The 21223-nt window shown below is 39.2% G+C and overlaps 1 protein-coding gene and 1 long non-coding RNA gene across 13 annotated transcripts in view; one reads left to right on the top strand and one right to left on the bottom strand.

The window, feature by feature from the left end:
* The window catches only part of CCDC141 (coiled-coil domain containing 141), a 205280-nt gene that overhangs the window by 71740 nt on the left and 112317 nt on the right, over window positions 1-21223 (bottom strand). For all 5 annotated transcript variants that reach the window (XM_081814059.1, XM_081814054.1, XM_081814055.1 and 2 more), the window contains exon 10: window positions 11928-12100. In XM_081814059.1, coding sequence (XP_081670185.1) covers window positions 11928-12100 — 173 coding nt within the window. The remainder of the gene's footprint in view (window positions 1-11927; window positions 12101-21223) is intronic.
* LOC145720512 (uncharacterized) overlaps window positions 1-21223 on the top strand; it is a 106748-nt gene that overhangs the window by 26090 nt on the left and 59435 nt on the right. The window lies entirely within an intron of this gene.

The raw sequence follows: 21223 nt of genomic DNA, 5'->3' as shown, positions 1-21223 counted from the left end.
AACACCCAGTGCTCCATGCAGAATGTGCCCTCCTCAATACCCACCACCAGGTTAACCCATCCTCCCACCCCCCTCCCCTCTAGAACCCTCAGTTTGTTTTTCAGAGTCCATCATCTCTCCTGGTTCGTCTACCCCTCCGATTTCCCCCGCTTCATTCTTCCCCTCCCGCTACCTTCTTCTTCTTCTTTTTTTCTTTTCTTAACATATATTGCATTATTTGTTTCAGAGGTACAGATCTTTTGAAATTGGCTGGCTTCTCCAAAGCAATATCTGCCTGTAGTTTGCGAAGTGACCACTAGAGGGACACTTGTCCAACTTCATGTTTTAAAGGAACCTTCCAGCAGAGAACAGAAATGGAGAAACAAAACCAGATCAAGCATTCCTTTTGTGAAAATATTGCTCTTTAGCAACTTACAATTTTAATTTAGATGAATCACAACCAAGCAAATGCAATCTCTCTGTGTCTTTGGAAGGACGACTCCTTTTCAATTTTTCAGTGACCTAGGAGGTTGGGTCTCATTTTGTGGTGATTTTTGCCTTATCATATATATCTATTGCATTGTAAATTCTGTTTTTTTTTTTTTTAAGGGGGGGCTGGAGGGGCAGAGGGAGAGGGAGAAAGAGAATAATGGAGCCCGATGCAGGGCTCAATCTCACAACCCTGAGATCATGACCCCAGCCGAAATCAAGAGTCGGGTGCTTAAAACCCTGAGCCACGCAAGTGCCCCACATTGTAAATTCTTTAAGGGAAAGGACAACATTCTTTTCATCCATTTATCCTCTGTAGCCCTGAGCATAGAGACTTGTTAGTGGATCAATGCATATTTTCAAATTAAATAAAATACACTTTAATCAAAATTTAAGGGAAGAGAAGATACAGATTTAAGAAGAACATATGCACAGAGAGTTACTGTATAAAAATGTCACTAATGAAGTCTTCAATTGTTTTTAAACAATGATGACTTTGCCCTTTGCCCACTTACAGAAGTTTTAAACTATCCAGAGACTGACGAATTTCTTCTTGGACGTTTGGCATTTATCATTAGGTTGAGTGGGACCTCCTCTATTTAAAGCCTCAGAGGGGCCCACTGAATCACCTTGTTTGGCTGTGTGTTATTGCCTGTCCAGGGTACGCTCTACTCTTTTTTTTTTATTCTTATGTTAATCCCCTACATTACATCATTAGTTTTAGATGTAGTGTTCCATGATTCGTTGTTTGTGCATAACACCCAGTGCTCCATGCAGAACGTGCCCTCCTCAATACCCACCACCAGGCTAACCCATCCTCCCACCCCCCTCCCTCTAGAACCCTCAGTTTGTTTTTCAGAGTCCATCGTCTCTCATGGTTCGTCTACCCCTCCCAATTTCCCCCGCTTCATTCTTCCCCTCCTGCTACCTTCTTCTTCTTCTTCTTTTTTTTTTTTTCTTAACATATATTGCATTATTTGTTTCAGAGGTACAGATCTGAGATTCAACAGTCTTGCACAATTCACAGCACTTACCAGGGGTACGCTCTACTCTTACTTGTAACTTAGACCCCTTCCTCAGTACAAGGAGTTCTGAATTATCTTGCTTACCCTAGCCAGCTCTGGTTTTCTTTCCCCAGTGTCAGCTAGATCATCTGTCTGATCAGGCAGTAATCTCTTCCCTCTCCCTTATTCCCAATGGGCATGTATCTGTCACACCTCTAACCCCATGGCCACTCCCTCTCTCCCACAGTTCTTTCTTACTACAAAACCTAATGTGCACGTTACAACCAACTCTGATTCCATCAGTTTCAGTTTGGAACATTAAACACTGATTCCAGACTTTTTTTTTTTTTTTTTAGATTTATTTATTTATTTATTTGACAGAGAGAGAGAGAGAACAAGTACGCAGAGAGGCAGGCAGAGGGAGAGGGAGAAGCAGGCTCCCCGCTGAGCAGGGAGCCCGATGCGGGGCTCGATCCCAGGACGCTGGGATCATGACCCGAGCCGAAGGCAGCCACTTAACCGACTGAGCCACCCAGGCGCCCCTGATTCCAGACTTTTCTTTTGAACATTCCTGAACATTTTAAAACATGTAATAGCATGCATATTGGCAATTTTCTCAGAGCCTGAAAAGCAGATGGTTTGATCAAAGGAAAAATATGACCTCACTCTCTGCCAGCAATTCTTACATGAACTGAAAATAAATTACTAGAATTCCATCAGTCACTCAGGAATGAGTCTTATTCCTTCCCAGGTATATTAACTGGATGATAGGGCAAGAACAGAGGGCAGATAATAGAACTTGATTGGACGAAGTACCCTGTCATTTCGTTCTGACTCTGAAGCCACCTGCTCATGTACGGCCTCACTGGGTGGGAGAGGGGTTAACAATGGACTTCTGGGTCTAACAGTCTGTGGGTCTACAACTTGCATTGTATATACTGATTGATCTTTGGGTTTTCTCTATACGAATGGATTAGACGGTGCCTGTCTGTGGCATGGACATGAAGTACACCAGATTATTCCTGATGCTGACTTTGACTTTTCCAAGCACCACAGATACTCAGAAATGACAGACTGTGAGGGCTTCTTCAGACATTTGTTAGAAATTCCATCATGGGAGCATTTTCTCCCCTACTCACTGAGCCAGTAGAGGAGAGGGAAGGGGGAAGAAAAATGCTTGACTTTTTTTTCTAAAGAGCAGAGACATATTGACTCCTGGCTCAAAAATAGACGGTTCTATTTGTTGAATGGAAGCAGTTGCTCCATCTCTGCATCTGTTGCAAATTGGGGCTGGGGGAGGGGAGCCAATCCCAATGTTAATGTGTTCTAATGATTCTTTCCGGAGAATGGCAAGTTGCTTTCAAACCTTTCATAAATTACTATTGGCAGCCCATCTGGATTAGGAGCTGAACCAGATGGTAAGCACTTGACAGCTTACTCTCTCATCCGAAGGAATCAGCTGATCATAGTTTTCTTTTTTTTTTTTTTAAAGATTTTATTTATTTATTTGAGAGAGAGAGAACACATGAGAGGGGATAGGGTCAGAGGACGAAGCAGACTCCCTGCCGAGCAGGGAGCCCGATGCGGGATTCGATTCAGGGACTCCAGGATCATGACCTGAGCCGAAGGCAGTTGCTTAACCAACTGAGCCACCCAGGCGCCCTATAGTTTTCTTTTTGTCTGTGAACAAATTATACTCTGAAAATGGAAAAAAAAATTTTTTTTCCTTATCTTTAGCTTGCTGCTTCTTTTGATAGGGACCCAAACAGTGTGCCTTCATGTTTATGATCTTTATTTTGGAGGAAATAACAGCTACTGTCTAGTTTTCATCTCTACTTTGAAAAAAAAGTGCCACTCATACTGTAGAAGTGGAATGTATGTTTTTACCATTTTTTTTTTTCTCTGACTTAAGTTAGTCATGTTGCGAATGCCTCACTACCAAAAAGTAGTAAGTGGGGCTGAAGCTACAGATCTCCTGCATTCTGGTCCAGATGCATGACAAGCTCCACTCCCAGGAGGGCACAGACAGCAAAAGATGTCCTGCGCGAAGGGTACCATAGCTAGGATTCTACCTGAAATCAGTAACAGGGAGGGCATTCTCCCTCCTTGTAAAAGGTTGGAAAATGCTATCTCCAGCTGGTGCTGGGGCCAAGAAATCAGACACATCAGGGCAGTCGGGAACCCCGCCCCACCTCCTGCTGTATCTCTGAGAGCCACAGCTTCTCCATGGGTGACCCTGACCAGACAATACAATCTGGACGGAAGACACGGAGTTCAGGGGGAAGTCACTGCAAAGCCGTTAAGGAGGAAGAGCTAAGAGCGGAGAACAAAGCAGAGAAAATAAGCAAAGAACAAGCACCTCCCACTCCAGATGAGAGTACAATCTAAAATTTCAAAACACACGAGGAATATAAATCCTAACAAAAGACAACTCAACAATTGAGAGATAAATGTACTCTGTCTGAAACAAAAGCCAAGTAGAGCAATCTGAAAATGACCTTAACATAAATACACCTGAGATCATTAGAAAGACAAAGAAAAAACCAACACCCATAATTAAAGAACAAGAAGCTCTGAAACAAAAACAGTTTGAAATAAAACAAAAGTAGCTATAAAAAAATGAGTTAGAAATCTCAGAAATGAAATCAATGTGGTTTATAAAAACTAGAAAAAAAAAAATCAAAGGGAAAACCAGTGGGAGGGATTCCCTGAGGGCACAGAGTAAAGGCTGACAGAAGGACAAGTCCGGAAGGCAGTTCTGAGTTCTGAAGGGCAGACCCAGAGGCTCCAACTTCTCTACGAGGAGTTAAAGGAGAAGAGAAAAGAGAGAACAATGGAAAATCAATATTTAAAGAGATAATCCCTGAAAATTTTCCATGATTGATGACAGAAATCCTCAGAAAAAAAGGGACATAGCAAGAACTAAACAGACCAATATTCTCATTTAAGATAATTTGGAAAATATGAAATTACATTTTAATGTAGTTCCTTCCAAAAAGTTTTTCTCTTTGCAGTCCTTTTCTCCCTCCAAAGTTAGAATGATGCTATCTACGCAATTTGGATCCTGACATTATATGGCGAGGATACTCTGTCTTCAAATAAACCTCAAAAACACTTTCCATATTGGCTTAGAACATTCTACAATGTGCGTGCCCTGAAACTATTCAAATGTTTCCCTATTTTCTGGGACTATTTAGGGGGTTTTCAGGTTTGCACTATTATAAACAGCACTGTGATGAACATTTTATTCATAAAAAGGCCCACTCACTTCTCTCCCTTGCTCTTTTCTGTTTTTTTTTTTTGTTTTTTGTTTTTTCCCTCTCTAATCTGAGAGAACTTTTCTAGAGCATCCAGTGCATAGATTTCTGCCCCTTTAGTCAGCCTTCCTCTCTAGACTCTGCAGCTTCAGATCTTCTTACTCTGGGATGCTTGCTACTTCACATCACATCATCAACATCATCAATGAATATATTCATATTGTAGTGAGTAACTCCTAGATATTTTACAAGAACCTAATCGAATTATGCCTAGATTTAAGGGAAAGTGTGAACTTTGCATGTTTTCCATACTAACAGTTTCAAAATTATAAAAGCCTATACAATGTTCCAGGCCCAGATTGCAGTTAGGACATTTACTCAACCTCTAAAAAGAACAACTTAATATACACTTGAAAATATGTGGAAAGTGGCTGAGTAAGTCCTTAAATGCTAGCAGAACTCCTCTAAAATGCAACCATAGATAACTGTATCAGGCAAAGGAAATTTCTGTTTTTGTTTCTTTGTTTTGTTGGAGGGTGGGGATTGTTTTTGTTTTCCACTTAGGATCTTTTAAAAATATTTTTACTATGGTAAAAGCTTTCTTTTTAATATCATACCAGCACCATAACATTTCAAATCAAGCCACCTAGTTTGTAAATACTAAGATAAGGAACATAAAAAAAGGCTTCCCACATGGTTGACCTTGAAGGCTGATCTCAAAACAAGGTCATGAGCTGGAAGAGGAGGCGACAGCTGTTACGAGTCAAACAACTAAGTAATGATTCAGAACACCACAGAATGAAAAGTGACTCCATGAGACAGAGCTGACCAATACAAAGGAATTTAGAAAGCACTGAATGGTGGACATTGATTCTGCTCATCTTGGCTAGATGTAGAGCCTTCATCCATCTTAGATTATCAAATTCAATAATGAATCAACTTCAGCAATTCTTAAGTCCTTCACTTGACCTATCCTGATCACAGAAGCTAGAGATTGTGTCTCCCTCCCAAAATTTGCAGGGAAGGGGAGACTTGAGTGAAACTCACAGAGTACATTTTAAGCATGCCAGAATAAAAAAAAAAAAAGAATCCATGTGACCAGGCTCCTTGTTATTGATTAAAGTGGAGTGAAAGGAATAGACAGAGAGCTAGCCAGCTAACATAGTGGTTCAGGCCTGCATTCCAGGACTCACTTTGCCTCTTACTACCATGTGACAGGTAGCAGGGAAAGTTATTGAACCTCTCTGTGCCCTAGCTTCCTCGTCTGCAAAACAGAGGCAATGATAATAGTAGTACCCATAGCACAGAGTGGTTTTCAGGACTAAATTTTTTAATGTATATAAAGCACACAAGTGTTTGCAGTTGTTGCCAATGAGTGTTGGAATAGTCTAACTTTCACCTGCTATGATCTTGTCTTCTGCTCCTCTCTCCTACCACCTTCTTCTCCAGCCACACTGTACTGCCTTCTGTTACATCTTTGCTGTTGTTCTGCTAGGTCCACTCATCTCCCAGCTGTGTGTGGTAGCTCCCTCTCCTTGAAGAATCTTTACCTAACTTTACAACATCCCCATGGTCCCCTCCCCACAGTGACTCTCTATCCCACCTCACCTTTATAGTACTCATTGCTGTGCAAGAGTATCTCATTTCCTGATTTAGCTGTTGGTTGGCTGTTTCTTCCTACTAGAATATAAACAGCATGAGGGCAGACATTTCCCCTACTGCATTAGATGCATGGGAGCACCTGATTTATAAAAGATGCTCAATAATGTTTTTGGAATACATAAATGAATAAATGAATAAAGCCATGTTCTGTCTAAAGTTCGTTCCATTCACCATATCAAACAACAGAAGTAGTGGTAGCCAACATAAATGAAAATTGTGAAAAGAGAATACAAAACCCCAATTAACTCTTGTTTTTATTTCTTTAGAAAATATAAATATATGAAGATTAACATTAAGTAGGTAATAAGTGTTAGATCAAAACAAACAATACTAAAGTTAAACCACAACAAACTATCAGTCAGGATGAGGTTCATAAGCTTAAATTCACCATAACGAGGTAGAATGAAAACTGGTAAGTCTCTTCTGCAAAGATAGAGATTGAGTCAACACTGAAGCAAGTTTACTTGTAAATCTTAAGTTAATTTTAGCAAACAGGAAAAGGCAAATGGATATTGCACAAGATGGTCTTGTATGTTTTTTAGTTCTGCATTGTTAGCTACACAGAGAGAAATGAGGAGATCCCTTGATTTTGTCCAATTATGGAAAACTTCACCCTCATACAAGGTCTCCAACCTAGGACTTCCAATCACCACAGCCTCCTGTGGCTTAAGGAATGCAGAATTCTGCTTGGTAGCAGACCCCCTTTGGCCTGTCTTTAGACATGCTGCTCAAAGACGATGCCAAGTGAAGCTTTGGAAGAGGTGAGGGGGACCAGAAGCCAGGAACTTTAACTTCAGTGTAAGTCTAAGTTTGACCATTATCAGATGCAGTAACCTGCATCATTACTAAATGCAAATGAACGTACAAAGATGTCTTTAAAATTAAAGTTTAGTTACGTTAGATGACAGATATTATACTTTGAAAAGATAATAAATTATTTAGCAATGATTCAGAATTATCACCCGATTATAGGGAGAAAATAGAAAAGCAAGGAAACATGTCAACAACCATTATTTATTTTGTGAGGCTGCTCCAACTTCAAAGGTGTTTGATTTCAGGATAGAAAAACAGTGTGGATCTGTTCCTAATAAGGCAATAGTTACAGAAAAGTAACAATAAAGGTCTCAGATTTTTACTGGAAGCATCGTCTCAGATAAATGTGAACTCTGAAGTCCTATTTTGTTGACTAACAGGAAAAAAAAAGTTGGATCTAAAGGTCTCTGAAATTCCTATCTGCCCTAATACTAAATTTTGCCTTTTATTACCTTAAAATAAATGCTTGTCTCTCCTATTTCAAATACAACCTTCCCCAGTTCGTGAAAATGAATATAATGTGGTGCTGCTGACTCTATTGTGATTATTTGAAACAACCATGTGACTCTTCGTATTTTGCTTTTAAAGCTCTTTGTAGAGAAGGTTAAAAAAAAAAAGTGAACCAATTGCTAAGAGTAGTGGTTTCACTCGATTAAAAAAAAAAAACCCTCCATTTTACAGATGAGGAAAGGGTTTCAGAAAAGTTAAGTTTAAAAGTCATGGCATTGTTTTGGTCCTAAGAATGCATGAAATAGAACTCCTTTGATACTAAATCTTATGTTTCTTATCCATACCAGTTTTCAAATGTCTGATAATGGGGACTTTAGTCTTTTGTGTCCTCGAAGTGTGGCTGACATTCAGAAACCTAGGATGCCATGCAATGTTCAAGGACATGTACTTTTCTCTGCTGAAATTGGCAGTATGTTTATTCCCATTGCCAGTGTTCTAAATTCTACCTTCACTCCAGCAGTGTCAGCAACTTGAAATCTCCTTCTTAGGTTCTGCTTCCTTCCTATGATGGTGACCCACACCGTTGAACAGATGAATCATTAGATGAGGAAAGGAAGCAAGTCTCAAATGTAATGCATGGGACTGAGGTCCGTAGCAATGTGTGGCTTTAGTTTGCTACCAAGATGCAAATGCATTTTAATTCAGTTTTTAATGGATTTCTATTCTACATCTACCTTTTGAATCAAAAATGTCCTTTGCCAGGTAACAATTTCACTTTACCTTTAGTTCCTCCTGCAAAATGGAAAAATAGTATTGATTTGTAAAATACTGTGACATCTCAGGGCAACCAAACACCTTGGAACTACTATGAAAGCTTGTATATCTAGGATGTTGACAGAAACCACATTGATAATAATTACTATTTTTTTAATCTAGTTACCTAACAATTTTAATTCAAGTTTCTTGAAACAGTCCCTAACTATTGCTTCTTCTATTAAGACTCAGTCTGCAGCCTGAAGAAAAGAATTGTAGATGCCCTTTCAAAAAAAAAAAATATATATATATAGCATATATATATAACATATATATTATATATGTATAAATTAAGACTACAAAGAATAAAGAAGGAGAAAAGAATGAGACTAGCCAAGTAAATAAACATGTTGACCATGACAAAGTAGGTGGCTAAAAGCAGTCACTAAAGCCTTGAAAACAGGATGCAATATAAAATATAAGCACTTACCTTTTATATTTGAGTACTGAAGATGAAACATTACTAATTAGAGCAAGTTTAAGGGTAATAAATTTTGACCAGTTTAAGGATAATAAATTGTGACCAGTTTTCCAACTCCAGGAGCTAAGCATTAACACCGAACAGGGAACTTTAGTTTCTGGCCAGAAGCAGGGACTAGATTTACCCTCATGCCTGAAATGACTAGAAGAATAGACAATGGATGTGAAACAATATTTCTCAGACACTGAACAATAGGTAGCCCAGGATGGTGATCCCTGAGAGAAGGGAAGTGAATGAGATATGCCTTATGATTACATCAGTTTATTGCCTGAGAGGGAATTTCCAGACCAAAGCTCAGGGAGGTGGAACCCAAAGAGAGCCCGGAGGTCTTGCTGAGTTGAGGAGACAGGGCTCACACTTTCCGAGGCCAAGGAACCTGGAATTTCTGGGGCAGCATACAAGAGACAGATTTCCAAAGTTCTAGGGAAGGGTCTTGGGCTGCCTCCTGCCTCCTAATGCATTTTTACCCATGCATTAAAGGAAACTGCCCAAGCCAGGGAAAAGTACAAGTAAAGAGCAGCCTAAACAGAGTATCTGTGCTTTGAGACTCACTTGTAAAACCGACATGGAACGACATGGGACCATTCCCCAAATTCCAACTGGAGACCTCACCAACTTAATCCAATCATCATGACTCAGATCAGTGTCTGACATGTACCCTGAGTCCAGGCACCCTATAGGATAGCTTCTTTTTTTTTTTTTTTTAAGATTTTATTTATTTATTTGACAGAGACACAGCAAGAGAGGGAACATAAGCAGAGGGGAGTGGGAGAGGAAGAAGCAGGCTTCCCGCCAAGCAGGGAGCCCAATGTGGGGCTCGATCCCAGGACCCTGGGATCAAGACCTGAGCCAAAGGAAGACGCTTAATGACTGAGCCACCCAGGTGCCCCATACAGGATAGCTTCTGCATGGTGCAAGACACATACACATTCTGGAAGACTGGACCTTTAAGCAGGGGAGAGGAGAAAGGAGTGTGCCCACACTTTGGGGCCAGATATGGGTGTGCTGGGGCTCCTGGAGCAGAGCCAACACACCATTACCTGATGTATGGCTTGGAGGGAAAGTAAAGAGACTTAGTAGCTATAGTTGTTAGTTTTCAAAAGGTGAGAATCATTTTCCCTTCTCATAGCTTCAGCTGTTTGGCTCCTGTTGGAAGACCCTGGATTATTTCTGATCTTGGTTTTACATAGTCCCATGGCAACCATCACAAGCCCTGGCTAAATATCTCTGTCCAGATTCAGACTGTCTTCTGAAAAGAAAATTCCCTAAACCCAAATTTACCAAATCAACACCTTTTAACACATCTAAAATAGAACAGAATGAAGATTTAAAGAGAAATAAAGTCTTTTTAAAAAGTAAAGAAAATAAATAAAGAGAAATAAAGTAATTTTACCACACTTGACCTATTTAATTATTCTTCAAATTTAATGTCTTTGAGTTTCAAGAAGATTGTTGATATGGAAGAGAAACAATCTCATTTGCACACATCTTTTTGTCTCCTTCTGTTAAAATGTAAGCCCTGCCTTCATTTCTTCCTATATAATACATGTTCCATCATCTGCCCCAGCATCTCCCTTTTCTCTTCCAATCCTGTCCTTTCTCATATGTTCCCATTGCGTCCTCTTTCTGTTTCAAGGTCCTTCTCTCTCCTCATTTCCACCCAGATCTAAACCTACTCCTGATACACTCACCAAATGTGCTCATGAAAACAACCTGCCTTAGCACGCTGGTTAAGAGCATGGGGTCTAGGGCCCATGCCCTTGGCTTCAAATTCAGACTCTGCCACTAACTGGCTGTGTGACCTTTTGCAAGTTACTTAGCCTCTCTGTGTTTCAGTTATTTATGCAAGGAGAACATTCATAGTTCAATGGTCCCTTCCTTATCTGCAGATTTGTTTTCTGTGGTTTCAGTTACCCATGATTAACTACGGTCCAGAAGATGATCCTCCTTCTGATCTAACGTCAGAAGGTCAGTAGTAGCCTAACACTACGTCACAATGCCTATGTCATGCACCTCACTTCATCTCACCATGTAGGTATTATCATCTCACATCGACACAAGAAATGTGAATACACTATACTAAGATATTCTGAGAACAAGAAAGTGAGAAATCACATTCACATAACTTTCATTACAGTATATTGTTACAAGTGTTCTATTTAATTATTAGTAACCACTGTTAATCCCTTACTATGCCTAATTTATAAATTAAACTTTATCACAGGTATGTACGTATAGGAAAAAAACATAGTGTGTGTGTGTATATATATATACATATATATATATATATATGTATATATATATATAGGGTTTGGTACTATCCGTGGTTTCAGGCATCCACTGGGGGGGACATACTCCCCCCTGGATAAGGGGGTCTACTCTTGTAGGTCTTGTAGAGCTGCCGTGAGGATTAATGACAGAATGTTCCTAAGCCTCCTGGCACAGTGCCTGGCACATGGTGGACTCTCAGTTTTTAAAAAAGTGACCTATTGTTATTATTAATAATGTCATCTTTTATTTAGGGTTTTGCTTGGTGAGCCACCAAGATCATAAATGAAAGGGAATTTAGGTACTCGGGTATTTGGGTATTTTTTTTCCAGAAAGGAAAAAAGGAACAGGGTAGACTCAATGTTCATGAATTAAAAGGGAGAAAGAAACCCCAAAGAGGTGCTGGGCTATGAAAAGCACTGAGAATTAAGCTCTGTTTCTTCTTTTGTCCTTTCTTTCTCCCCACCTCAGAAACTCATAGAAAAAAAAGCTTTAGCATCTTTGGGTCCTCAGGCTCAGAAGATGGGCTCACTTCTGGATGAGCAATGCTGTATTCAGAATCACTGGTGACCAACATTCAATAGATCCTTTTAAGCCATGTCATAATGCAGCAAAACATCAGAAGCAGAAAAAAAATCGTGCAACTTAATTTTTTAACAGGTTGTGGAAACTGTGAAAAAGCTTGTTACACTGAGGAAGAAATAGACTTACCTACAGGAGTCTACTTGGCTGATTAAGGCTTGTCCCTTTTGCAAAGCATCAGCTGTGCAGTCTTTAATTTCTCTGTGTAATTCCTCATGCCTCGCTGCCAAGACAGGCAGACTTAAACCCTCTGATTTAAGGAGCTTCAGGTAAGCTTCAACTCTCCCAAGTACATCAAATGCCTGCCAAAGAAAACATACTTTCATTTTCTGCTTTTCTACTTTAAAATCTACATTGATGTGTACATGAAATACTAGAGATTAAACCAGCCTATTCAATTTATTAGTTTGATCATAACCAAAAACAACAATCTGAGTCTGAGAAAACAGCTGTGTAGTTTTAAAGCTTCATTTAGGGAAACTGATCATAGCTTAGCTCAGCATAGATAAATGTCAACACCATAAAGTTACCAAAAGAGTTTACACTGAGAATGTGTCTATACAACACAGTTATAACTGTGTGGAATTCCAAGAGCCAAGCTTGCTTTTTGCACTTTTTGTACTATATACAAATAATGGATGAGATATTTTAAAAATATTATGCAGACTTTCACAACCTGAACGTCTCTGTGATGCTCTTAAAAGGAAATTGCCCAGTAAATTGCACTTTGAACCGGAATCATTCTAGAGAAATATTCAAGAATCACCCCTTGTCTTTCCAAGTATAAGACCTTCTCCCTGCTGCATCCAAGACATCCCTCTGTCTACAAAGATTATAATTTGGTTCTGAAGCTGTGCAAAGACTAAGACCAAGGTAATATTTAGCTTCTGATACACAAAATAGGATTATGCAGAAAAAACATCGCCTTGCAAACCAAGATACTGTCTTAAGTTTTGTTTTTTTTTTAAATTCCTTTATTTTCTTCCTTTATTTAGCAGATCAACAACCAACCATGGGGGATTAAGTTTATGGAGTTAACAGAGAGTAGAGAGGAGCTATCCTTTTGTCCATTAAGGTTTAGTTGGCATTAAGATGGAGGAGTATCTGATATGAAGGCAGTAAAAGAAGGCCATGGTAATATGAGGAAAATAGAAGGAGAGCAAAGTGCAATGGTCTTCATAAGTGTCCTGAGAGCATGTTTCAGACTCTGGGCCTGGACAGCAGGAGCTGAATTAGGTACGTTGAAGAAAAGCTGCATGGCAAGGGAACACTTGCCATGTTGCCCTTTGGCACTAGTGGAAGAAGCCACCCAATGGGATGCTCCATACCAGTCTGGAGAACACTCCTATCCCAGTAAGCCTGATGGTGCCACAGTCAGCAGTCTAGCCTTCCTGGAATGTTGAGTTGGAAGCCATTGAGCTTGGTAGGGGCCCACCAGGTGCAGTAGGAAGAGTCACAGAAGACTCATGAGAAATGAAAGTGGTTGGCCTCGTGGGTCTAGTCACCACTGAGACCTGAGGAGGGGCCAGAGGAGTAAGGCCGAGTTGATGCTGAGAGAACACAGGTTAAGCCAAAGGTGGAGGCGACAGCCATGGAGCTGTGTGAATGTGCTCATGCGCCTGCACCTGGCTGCCATCTAAGAGAGGGTTTTGATGTCAGAATCAGAACTGGACAAAATTTGAACTTACAAATGAAATCTCTCCAACACTGTCCCATCACTTATATGTTGATATTCTGTATTCCCATCAATTTCCTCATGTCTCCTGAATCTGTTCTTTCTGATCACTTAAAATGTTTAAAACAACATCATTCCCCTTTATTTAGATGATAGGAAGTAATAATATCAACTCCAGTTTAATGAGAACTGACATGTTCTCCTTCTATACTCTGTGGTTCATGATTACTTTCCATACAGCCAACAAACATTTTGGAATGTCTGCTGAGTTTCAGGCACATTGTCCTGAATGGCCCTAGATGGAAGTGAGAAATCTCCATTGTATGGTGGGGGAAACTGAGTCTCAGAAATTAAACAAACTGCATAAAGTGATACTTCTACTAAGTGGCAGATTTGGTCTCTGTCCTCAATTTTACTGGCCCTCAGGTCCCTGCTCTTAAACCGTGGCCCATGGAACCATGTGGCAAAAGATTACCAGGGCAGGCTTCAGAAAGAAGGGACATTTCCAAGGAGCCCATTCATCTTAGGTGGAAAAAGTGGAGATTTTAAAACTTTTTTTTTTTTTAAAGATTTTATTTATTTATTTGAGAGGGAGAATGAGAGAGAGAGAGCATGAGAGGGGGGAGGGTCAGAGGGAGAAGCAGACTCCCTGCTGAACAGGGAGCCCGATGTGGAACTCGATCCCGGGACTCCAGGATCATGACCTGAGCCGAAGGCAGTTGCTTAACCAACTGAGCCACCCAGGCGCCCTAAAACTTAACTTTTTATAAATAAGTGTCTACCTTTCCTTCTTGTGGGTGAGAAAAGATAGGGAGAAAGGTTGAGTGATTTCTCTTACACTGTATAGGAATGGAAAAGGAAGATAGTTTTATTAAAGAAACTGTGACCTGAAGACTCTTCCTTATCTGATCCCCCTCTTTTTCTGCAGTTGGCAACAGAGCCAAATGTGTCAAGATGCTGATGTTAGAAAAGATTATTTGAATTACTTTCTCAATCTTTCCATGACACATTGAAATACCACTTGGCAATAGCCACTGTTTCTGGAATTTTGTTTTATATTTTAAATTTTTATTGCTTCTTTTGAATAGAGTCTCATGTTAATCAAAGTTTAGTTTTAAAATTAAACAAAAATCCGGTGTAGTCAAAATTATCATGAACTCCCTTAAATCATGCTTAAAATTTAGTATATGTGAACTAGTGCTTATAGTAATACATATTCACATTGAGGATTGGAGCCATTGAGCTAGACTAAAGGAAGAAATAAAGAGAAAGTGTATATACGTAGATGTCAGGGCATTCACTTCTTTCTTCCCTTAAGATAATTCCCAAAATTCCTCGTGTGAATGGGGGAAAGAATAAAGAATTCCAAAGTGCTTTTTCTTCTCTATAAGTTTGACTCCACTGTTTTAGTATTAAGCCACTATAACCTTAATATATGTTTGTGTTGTTTTGAGAATTAAAGAAGGAAAAAAATTATATGAAAGTTAAGGCATAAGGATGGACATGGAGTAAGTACTCAGAAAATATTTTCTCGCGATTACTCTAAATCTTGATGACACACATCTTTGAAAAGTCCCTGAGAAGAGCAGGACCATCTGCTGCCTGTCATTCATCCTGCTTGGGCCTTTCCTCCTATGGCCCCAGGGAACAGCTGCTACTCTCATATCCTCGGGCATTGGTCTCATCTTCATAGGCGTTAGATTCTAAAGCCACATGTACATTAAATGCATGTGTGAAGTGACTCCACCCCCTTCCCGAATGTTATCATAAAAGTATTATATCTCAATAATATGGGAATAAATTGAAGGGCTAAACAGTCACTAGAAGGAGGTGATATATCAAGGACCAGTATAACCCATAACTTAGAATCAAAATAGCCAAATTTTCTTCTAGGGTTTTTTTCTCAAAAAGATCAAAGTGTTAGGAAAGCACTGACTTACGAATTGCTCTATGTATCACACTTGATAGAATTATGGCAGAAGAAAAGAGGTTGAGTGGTTGTGTTTCTTCATTAGCTCAACAAATATATTTGTAAATAAGATGAGCTGGATACTGTAAGAGAGCTTATTCTTTATCCTTAATCCTAACTTAACCCTAATGGGAATAATCTAAACCCACAGAAATACTAAATTTAATGATTTTAAGAGGAGTCCCCTTTCAAAAAGATTATACTGTCTGTGATTGTCAGAATCCTAGGCAAAACTCATTTCTCTTATCCCCATGTAGAATTTGATGAGGAATCCATGTACCAATTCCAGAAAGGATCTAAGTATCATTGCTCTCACTTAATCTATCCCCAGAATAGAACTGAATGCTTTTCTATTTACCATAACTCTAAGGAACCTGATATACTGGATCCAGCCTGGAAAGAATCTCTTTGTCTCACATGTGGTATAGAACAGGTTATTTTTGGCAATGACACTATGACCCCCATATAAACTCCTTTGGAATTAATATTTCCTCTTTAATTTTCTCTTCACATCCCCCTCTTTCTTCAAAGCTGGTCAAATACAGGTTTTAGGACTAGAGGCAAAAAGAAGGATATAAGCACAAGGATAATATTTTCTCCCTCTCAGTTCTAGCTCTTCTTGACAATTTTATATTGTACCACCCAGTTCTTAGGCAGATAAGGAGACCAATCAGCTCTTTCTGCTTTGGTTTGGAATGACTAAGGAGTTGCTTAGGGTTTTTTTTTTTAAGATGTTAATAAAGATTTTTCTTTCCATCGTTAAGTACAAGATCCAAAGCAGGCTGGGCCAAATCAAATAGAGATGGTATCAGGACATGGCACATTTTACTCTTTTTAAAATACCTATGAGATTAATAAGTTAAGCAAGAACCGTGAGTCAGCCAGGATCACTCTGTATCACTCTGTATCACAAAGATGCTTAATAAGTAGTATTGTTTGCTTCTAGACTAACTTATTTGAAGAGAATCAACATTATAAACAAAAAAACTCGAGCACTGCAGAACTTTGAAATTTTCCTTTCATGAGTTCCAAGGCTGGAGAATGAGTTTGGTTGGAAGCTTTGTCATTACCAAGGACACAAAACTCAGCTTCTCATTAGAGCACCAAATTCCACTGTCTGCAGAGATTTCCTCTGGGTTCAGTTTTCGTCAAGGCCGAAAGCTTCTGTTTCCTTTCCTAAACACCACCTGAGATAACTTCTTGTGGCTCCCAGTTTGGCAAGCTGATACTTGATTCAGGTCTTGCCCAAATCTGCCCAAGCTTTCAAATGCCAGAAAGGCAGGAGCCAAAGGGTGATGTGCTTTTCAGCTCCCAGTATTTGCTGTTCCCTGCTGGTGCTCCTGCTCATTCCTTGCTTCTCCAGGGTTGTCGTGGCTGGGCCCCAGTACGCCCTCCACGTTATAAGTGCTAGAAGGTAGCTTTGTGGTGTTAATAAGAGATGTGTAAAATCATGACTACCTAAAACTGGTTTTGGCCTCACAATGGGAAAAGCTGAAAAAACATTGGAAAAGGAGTTTTGGATTGAAAATGGCATGTATCTGATGCATTTTGTCAACACGGAATGGAGGAAGTGGATGTATTGACAAACTCTTACTTTTTCTGAGATAAGCCCATCTATGAAATGGACAAACTAGACCCATTAGTAGAACTTTATCAAGCGAGTCATTGTTTATACTTTCTGGTTTCTTTTATCTACATTGACCTAGCTTCAGGATGATCTTGAGAATATTAACATTTCCCAAGGGAAAATGTCCACTTACAATGTGTGAAGCATTTATTTTCTTTCATTTGTTCAACAAACAATTATTGAACTCTATGGAGCATGTACTCTGGTACATGCTGGGGATAGGAAAATGAACAAAAGCATTTAAGTCACGTTAGAGTGGCTAGTGCAGTATTAAATGCATATATAATGACAAAATAATGGCTGGAATGTAGTGAGTTCTTAGCCCTTCTACGCACTAGTCATGTATTAACTCATTTAGATAGCTCAATGACTCTGTCAGGTGCATATGATTATTATTTCTATTTTTTCAGATAAAAAAGCTGGATGCACAGGGAAGTTAAGTAACTGCCTAAGGTCATAGAGCTAATAAATGTCTCAGAACAGAGTCATACCTCAGCAGCCTGGCTCCAAAACCTACTATATTATTTTAGAAAAGTGTCACCCTGCAAACATTTTAAAATTTTCACTTAATACTCTACAATTCCATTTACTTGTTTATACTCCAACTCTATCCTGAAAAGATTTTGCACATTTATCACCAGTTGCAGGAACTTTTATTACTGAATGGTATTCCCTGAAGTAGATAAGGATTGTTAGACCTATTTTAGAAAAGAGAAAACTCAGGCTCAAACCGTAAATTGACTTGTCACATGGCCAGTCATTTATTCGTTCATTCAACAAAATTTGTTGAACACTAGGTGGCATGCAAAGATGATGAAGACACAATTTCTCTCTAGGGAGCACAGAGAAATACTATGGGAATAATGAAAAATAAGCAATTAGTGCTGCCTGGGGACTTCTTGGAGGAGGTGGTACGGGGGTGATGACAAATCTCTTCATACAGAATTACTCCCCTTCTCAGCTATAACACAGAGATTTAGCTTGAAATTTGTGCTCCTCATGTATTAAAGTAACGAAGCTCTCCTCTTTCAAAATAATCTCATTCCAATGACCTTGGATCAATGTAATCTCTATGTATCTATCAATGTAATGTATTTGGCCTTGCAACCCCACAGTTTCTAATATTTCACTGCTTTCAATCATTCAAACAATTATTGAGCATCTACTACCTGAAAGGCACTGTTCTAGGTGTTCTGGTGAATGCAAAGTAAAATAGACATGTTTCTTACTCTCAAGGGATTTTAATTCAGTAAAGGAAAGGAAGTCTACCCAGAAATGCCTACAATACAAGGAAGAAAATATTTAATGCCAATGGAGAGATGCAACAGTTTAAAATTGTATGTGGTCACACTGTATATAAGGAAACCAATAAATACACTTATGACTCGCTTAGAAGTCACCTGATAGCTCTACAGAGAAGGACACTCATGAGTGAGTGACAATAAAACTGAGTGTCTTTATTATAAGACTAATTAAATATGGGCTGAGCTGTGGGCTCTCGTGAGAAATGTAAGATGTTTAAGGTATTTCTTGTCTTTGATAAGTTTTTTATCATATATAAATAATTTTATGGCCATAGTTTAGCCATATTTCTCACATATTTGCTGTGGTTTAAAGAGCCCATCCCTGGGTTCTAAAACCAAAGGTTTCTAAACCATTCTCTCAGAGCGAATATAGGAGGAATTAAGACATCATTTGCTTCCATATCAGGAGGTTTGCCTCATCATGATTTAAGTCCTTAATATCTCTTCATATTTAAGGATATGTTCAGCATAAGATAGAAGCTTCTTTTTTTTTAAATTTTATTTATTTATTTATTTGAGAGAGAGAGAGCACAAGCAGGGGGAGAGGCAGAGGGAGAGGAGAGAGAGGATCCCAAGCAGACTCCGTGCTGAGTGTGGAACCTGATGTGGGGCTTGATCTCACAACCCTGAGGTCATGACTCCGAGATCACGACCTGCACTGAAACCAAGAATCAGATGCTAGACCAACTGAGCCACCCAGGTGCCCCAAGACAAAAACTTCTTAATCAGATGCTATTCAAGGCCTTCCTGACTCCCTGACTGCTTCTACCACTTGTCTTTCAACATTCTGGGCTTCCACCCTATATTCTTGACAAAATGAATTACCTTAGGTTTCCCCAAAAAAAGCACTACTCTGTACCACTCAGTCCTCTCCCAACCCCTTCTTGCCCCAGCTTTTCATATTTAGCTCGATGTGCACCTCCTCTAGAGAAGCCTTCCTTGACACTTTTCCCCTGGTCCTCTCCTCTGTGTTCCCTAAGGCTCTATGGTCACTCCAAAAGCTTTGGGCTTTTCCCAAAGTGCCCAGCATTCCTGTTCTCTTGCCTTTCCTCCAAACCAGACTGAGAGGGTCTTGAAGGCAAGGACTGTACCTTTAATTGCTTTAGCTAAAGTATATATATATGACGACTGAAAATAGCAGGTATACAACACATTAGCCGAATGGAAATGTAGAAGAATGGAGGGAGTTCAAAAAAAAGATGCTTTAGTTCTTTGTAAGAGAAAGGGAAGTTGTTCTGGAAAAGAGAAATCTGAGACAGTCTGCCTAAGAATTATGAAACTGGAAACATCAAGGAAAGTGATGTCCAATGACAATTAGCTTAATTTCATGAATTCATTTATATCATCTTAAATTCCTTCTGGATGATATTTTTTTGGGTCCTCTACTTGGACAGGTTTCTTTATTCTTCAGTCTGAACAACTGGGCCATTTTACTTCATTGTTTCCCACATCTGGGCTAAAATGTATCTGTTTTGAAAATGGGAGAATAGCTTATATATAAATGAAAAAAAAATGTACCAAATTTCATCCTTACTTATTTTGCTTTCATCTGAAACAATTATGTTGCTGGAGGCATTACTGGTTTGCATTGCTGTACATATCTTGAAAAAGCAACAGCATCTTTTTAGAGGACATGACACTTTCAGCAGTGATGGCAGAAGCAGGAGAACCTATGACAATTCCATCTCAAACTGCTTTTGCTGTGTTGCTCTAACTGTCCCAGCTTTTGTTCCATTTTTGTTTTTAGGCTGACCACCCAAGAACCACACCACGTAGATTTGGCCTCAATCTTCACAGCTTGCTTTCCACAAAGAAATCATGTGCCTGAGAAAGGGAAGCATGGGATACGAGACTTTATGACCAATCAGCTATGTTTTACAGCTTCGGGTTCAATCATATAAATACAGGCTCACACTGTATATTGTATAACATTTATATTTATCTCTGTTTGATTCAGATCACATTCTCTAAACAATGATAAATACTTTTTGGGTGATTGACATACCTTAACCAACTCCTTTTTTGTGAACTTGCTAGAAATACAATAAATAAGATAATCTATAATCATAAAAGATGAAAATTTGGGAGGGATCCAGATGAGTTACTATAATATGTGCTATGTTCATATTTCATGCCATGTCCTAATAACTCTTAGCAACATCCATCTGGTAATTAGAGAAACTCTTCTCCAATCAGCTATCATCCCATATTGACAATCAACCCTTCTTATATTTGTTGCTAAGTGATTTAACAGTAAATTCGCCAACACAGTAGATAACTCTAAAATGGAAAACAAGTATCTCAGGTTCTTAGGTTTCATGGCTCAATCTCCACTTGAATCCAGGGGCTGGTTTATGACAGCATCCTTAGCAACATTCTGAGGTCTTGTGTGCTAACATCGCCACCTACTGTTCACTCCAGGTACAAACTGCCATACCTTAAGGCAAAGGCTATAGACACTTTGAGTAAGAAACAGACTCTTTGGTGATGGGTATTAAAGAGGGCACGTACTGCATGGAGCACTGGGTGTTACACGCAAACAATGAATCATGGAACACTACATCAAAAACTAATGATGTAATGTATGGTGATTAACATAACATAATAAAAAAAAAAAAGAAACAGACTCTTGAGCCTTGGGTAATCAACAACCCCCAGCAGGATTAAAAGGTAATCAATTTCACTCCTGAATCCAAAGAGCAAAAGCAGTGGGGTAGTCTTGTCATGTGGATTATTAGGTGCTAATTATATTTTATTGAATTTCACAAATTTAAAATATATTCTAGATTTTTTTGTATGTTTTGATCTCTGCTGTATCCCCAACATTTACAACAGTACCTGACACACAGT

The sequence above is a fragment of the Leptonychotes weddellii genome, chromosome 3 (assembly GCF_054177405.1).
Source record: "Leptonychotes weddellii isolate Sample4059 chromosome 3, ASM5417740v2, whole genome shotgun sequence".
In the NCBI taxonomy this organism is placed as follows: domain Eukaryota; kingdom Metazoa; phylum Chordata; class Mammalia; order Carnivora; family Phocidae; genus Leptonychotes; species Leptonychotes weddellii.
The sequence above is the reverse complement of the archived record's forward strand: the minus strand, read 5'-3'. Positions and strand labels throughout refer to the sequence as shown.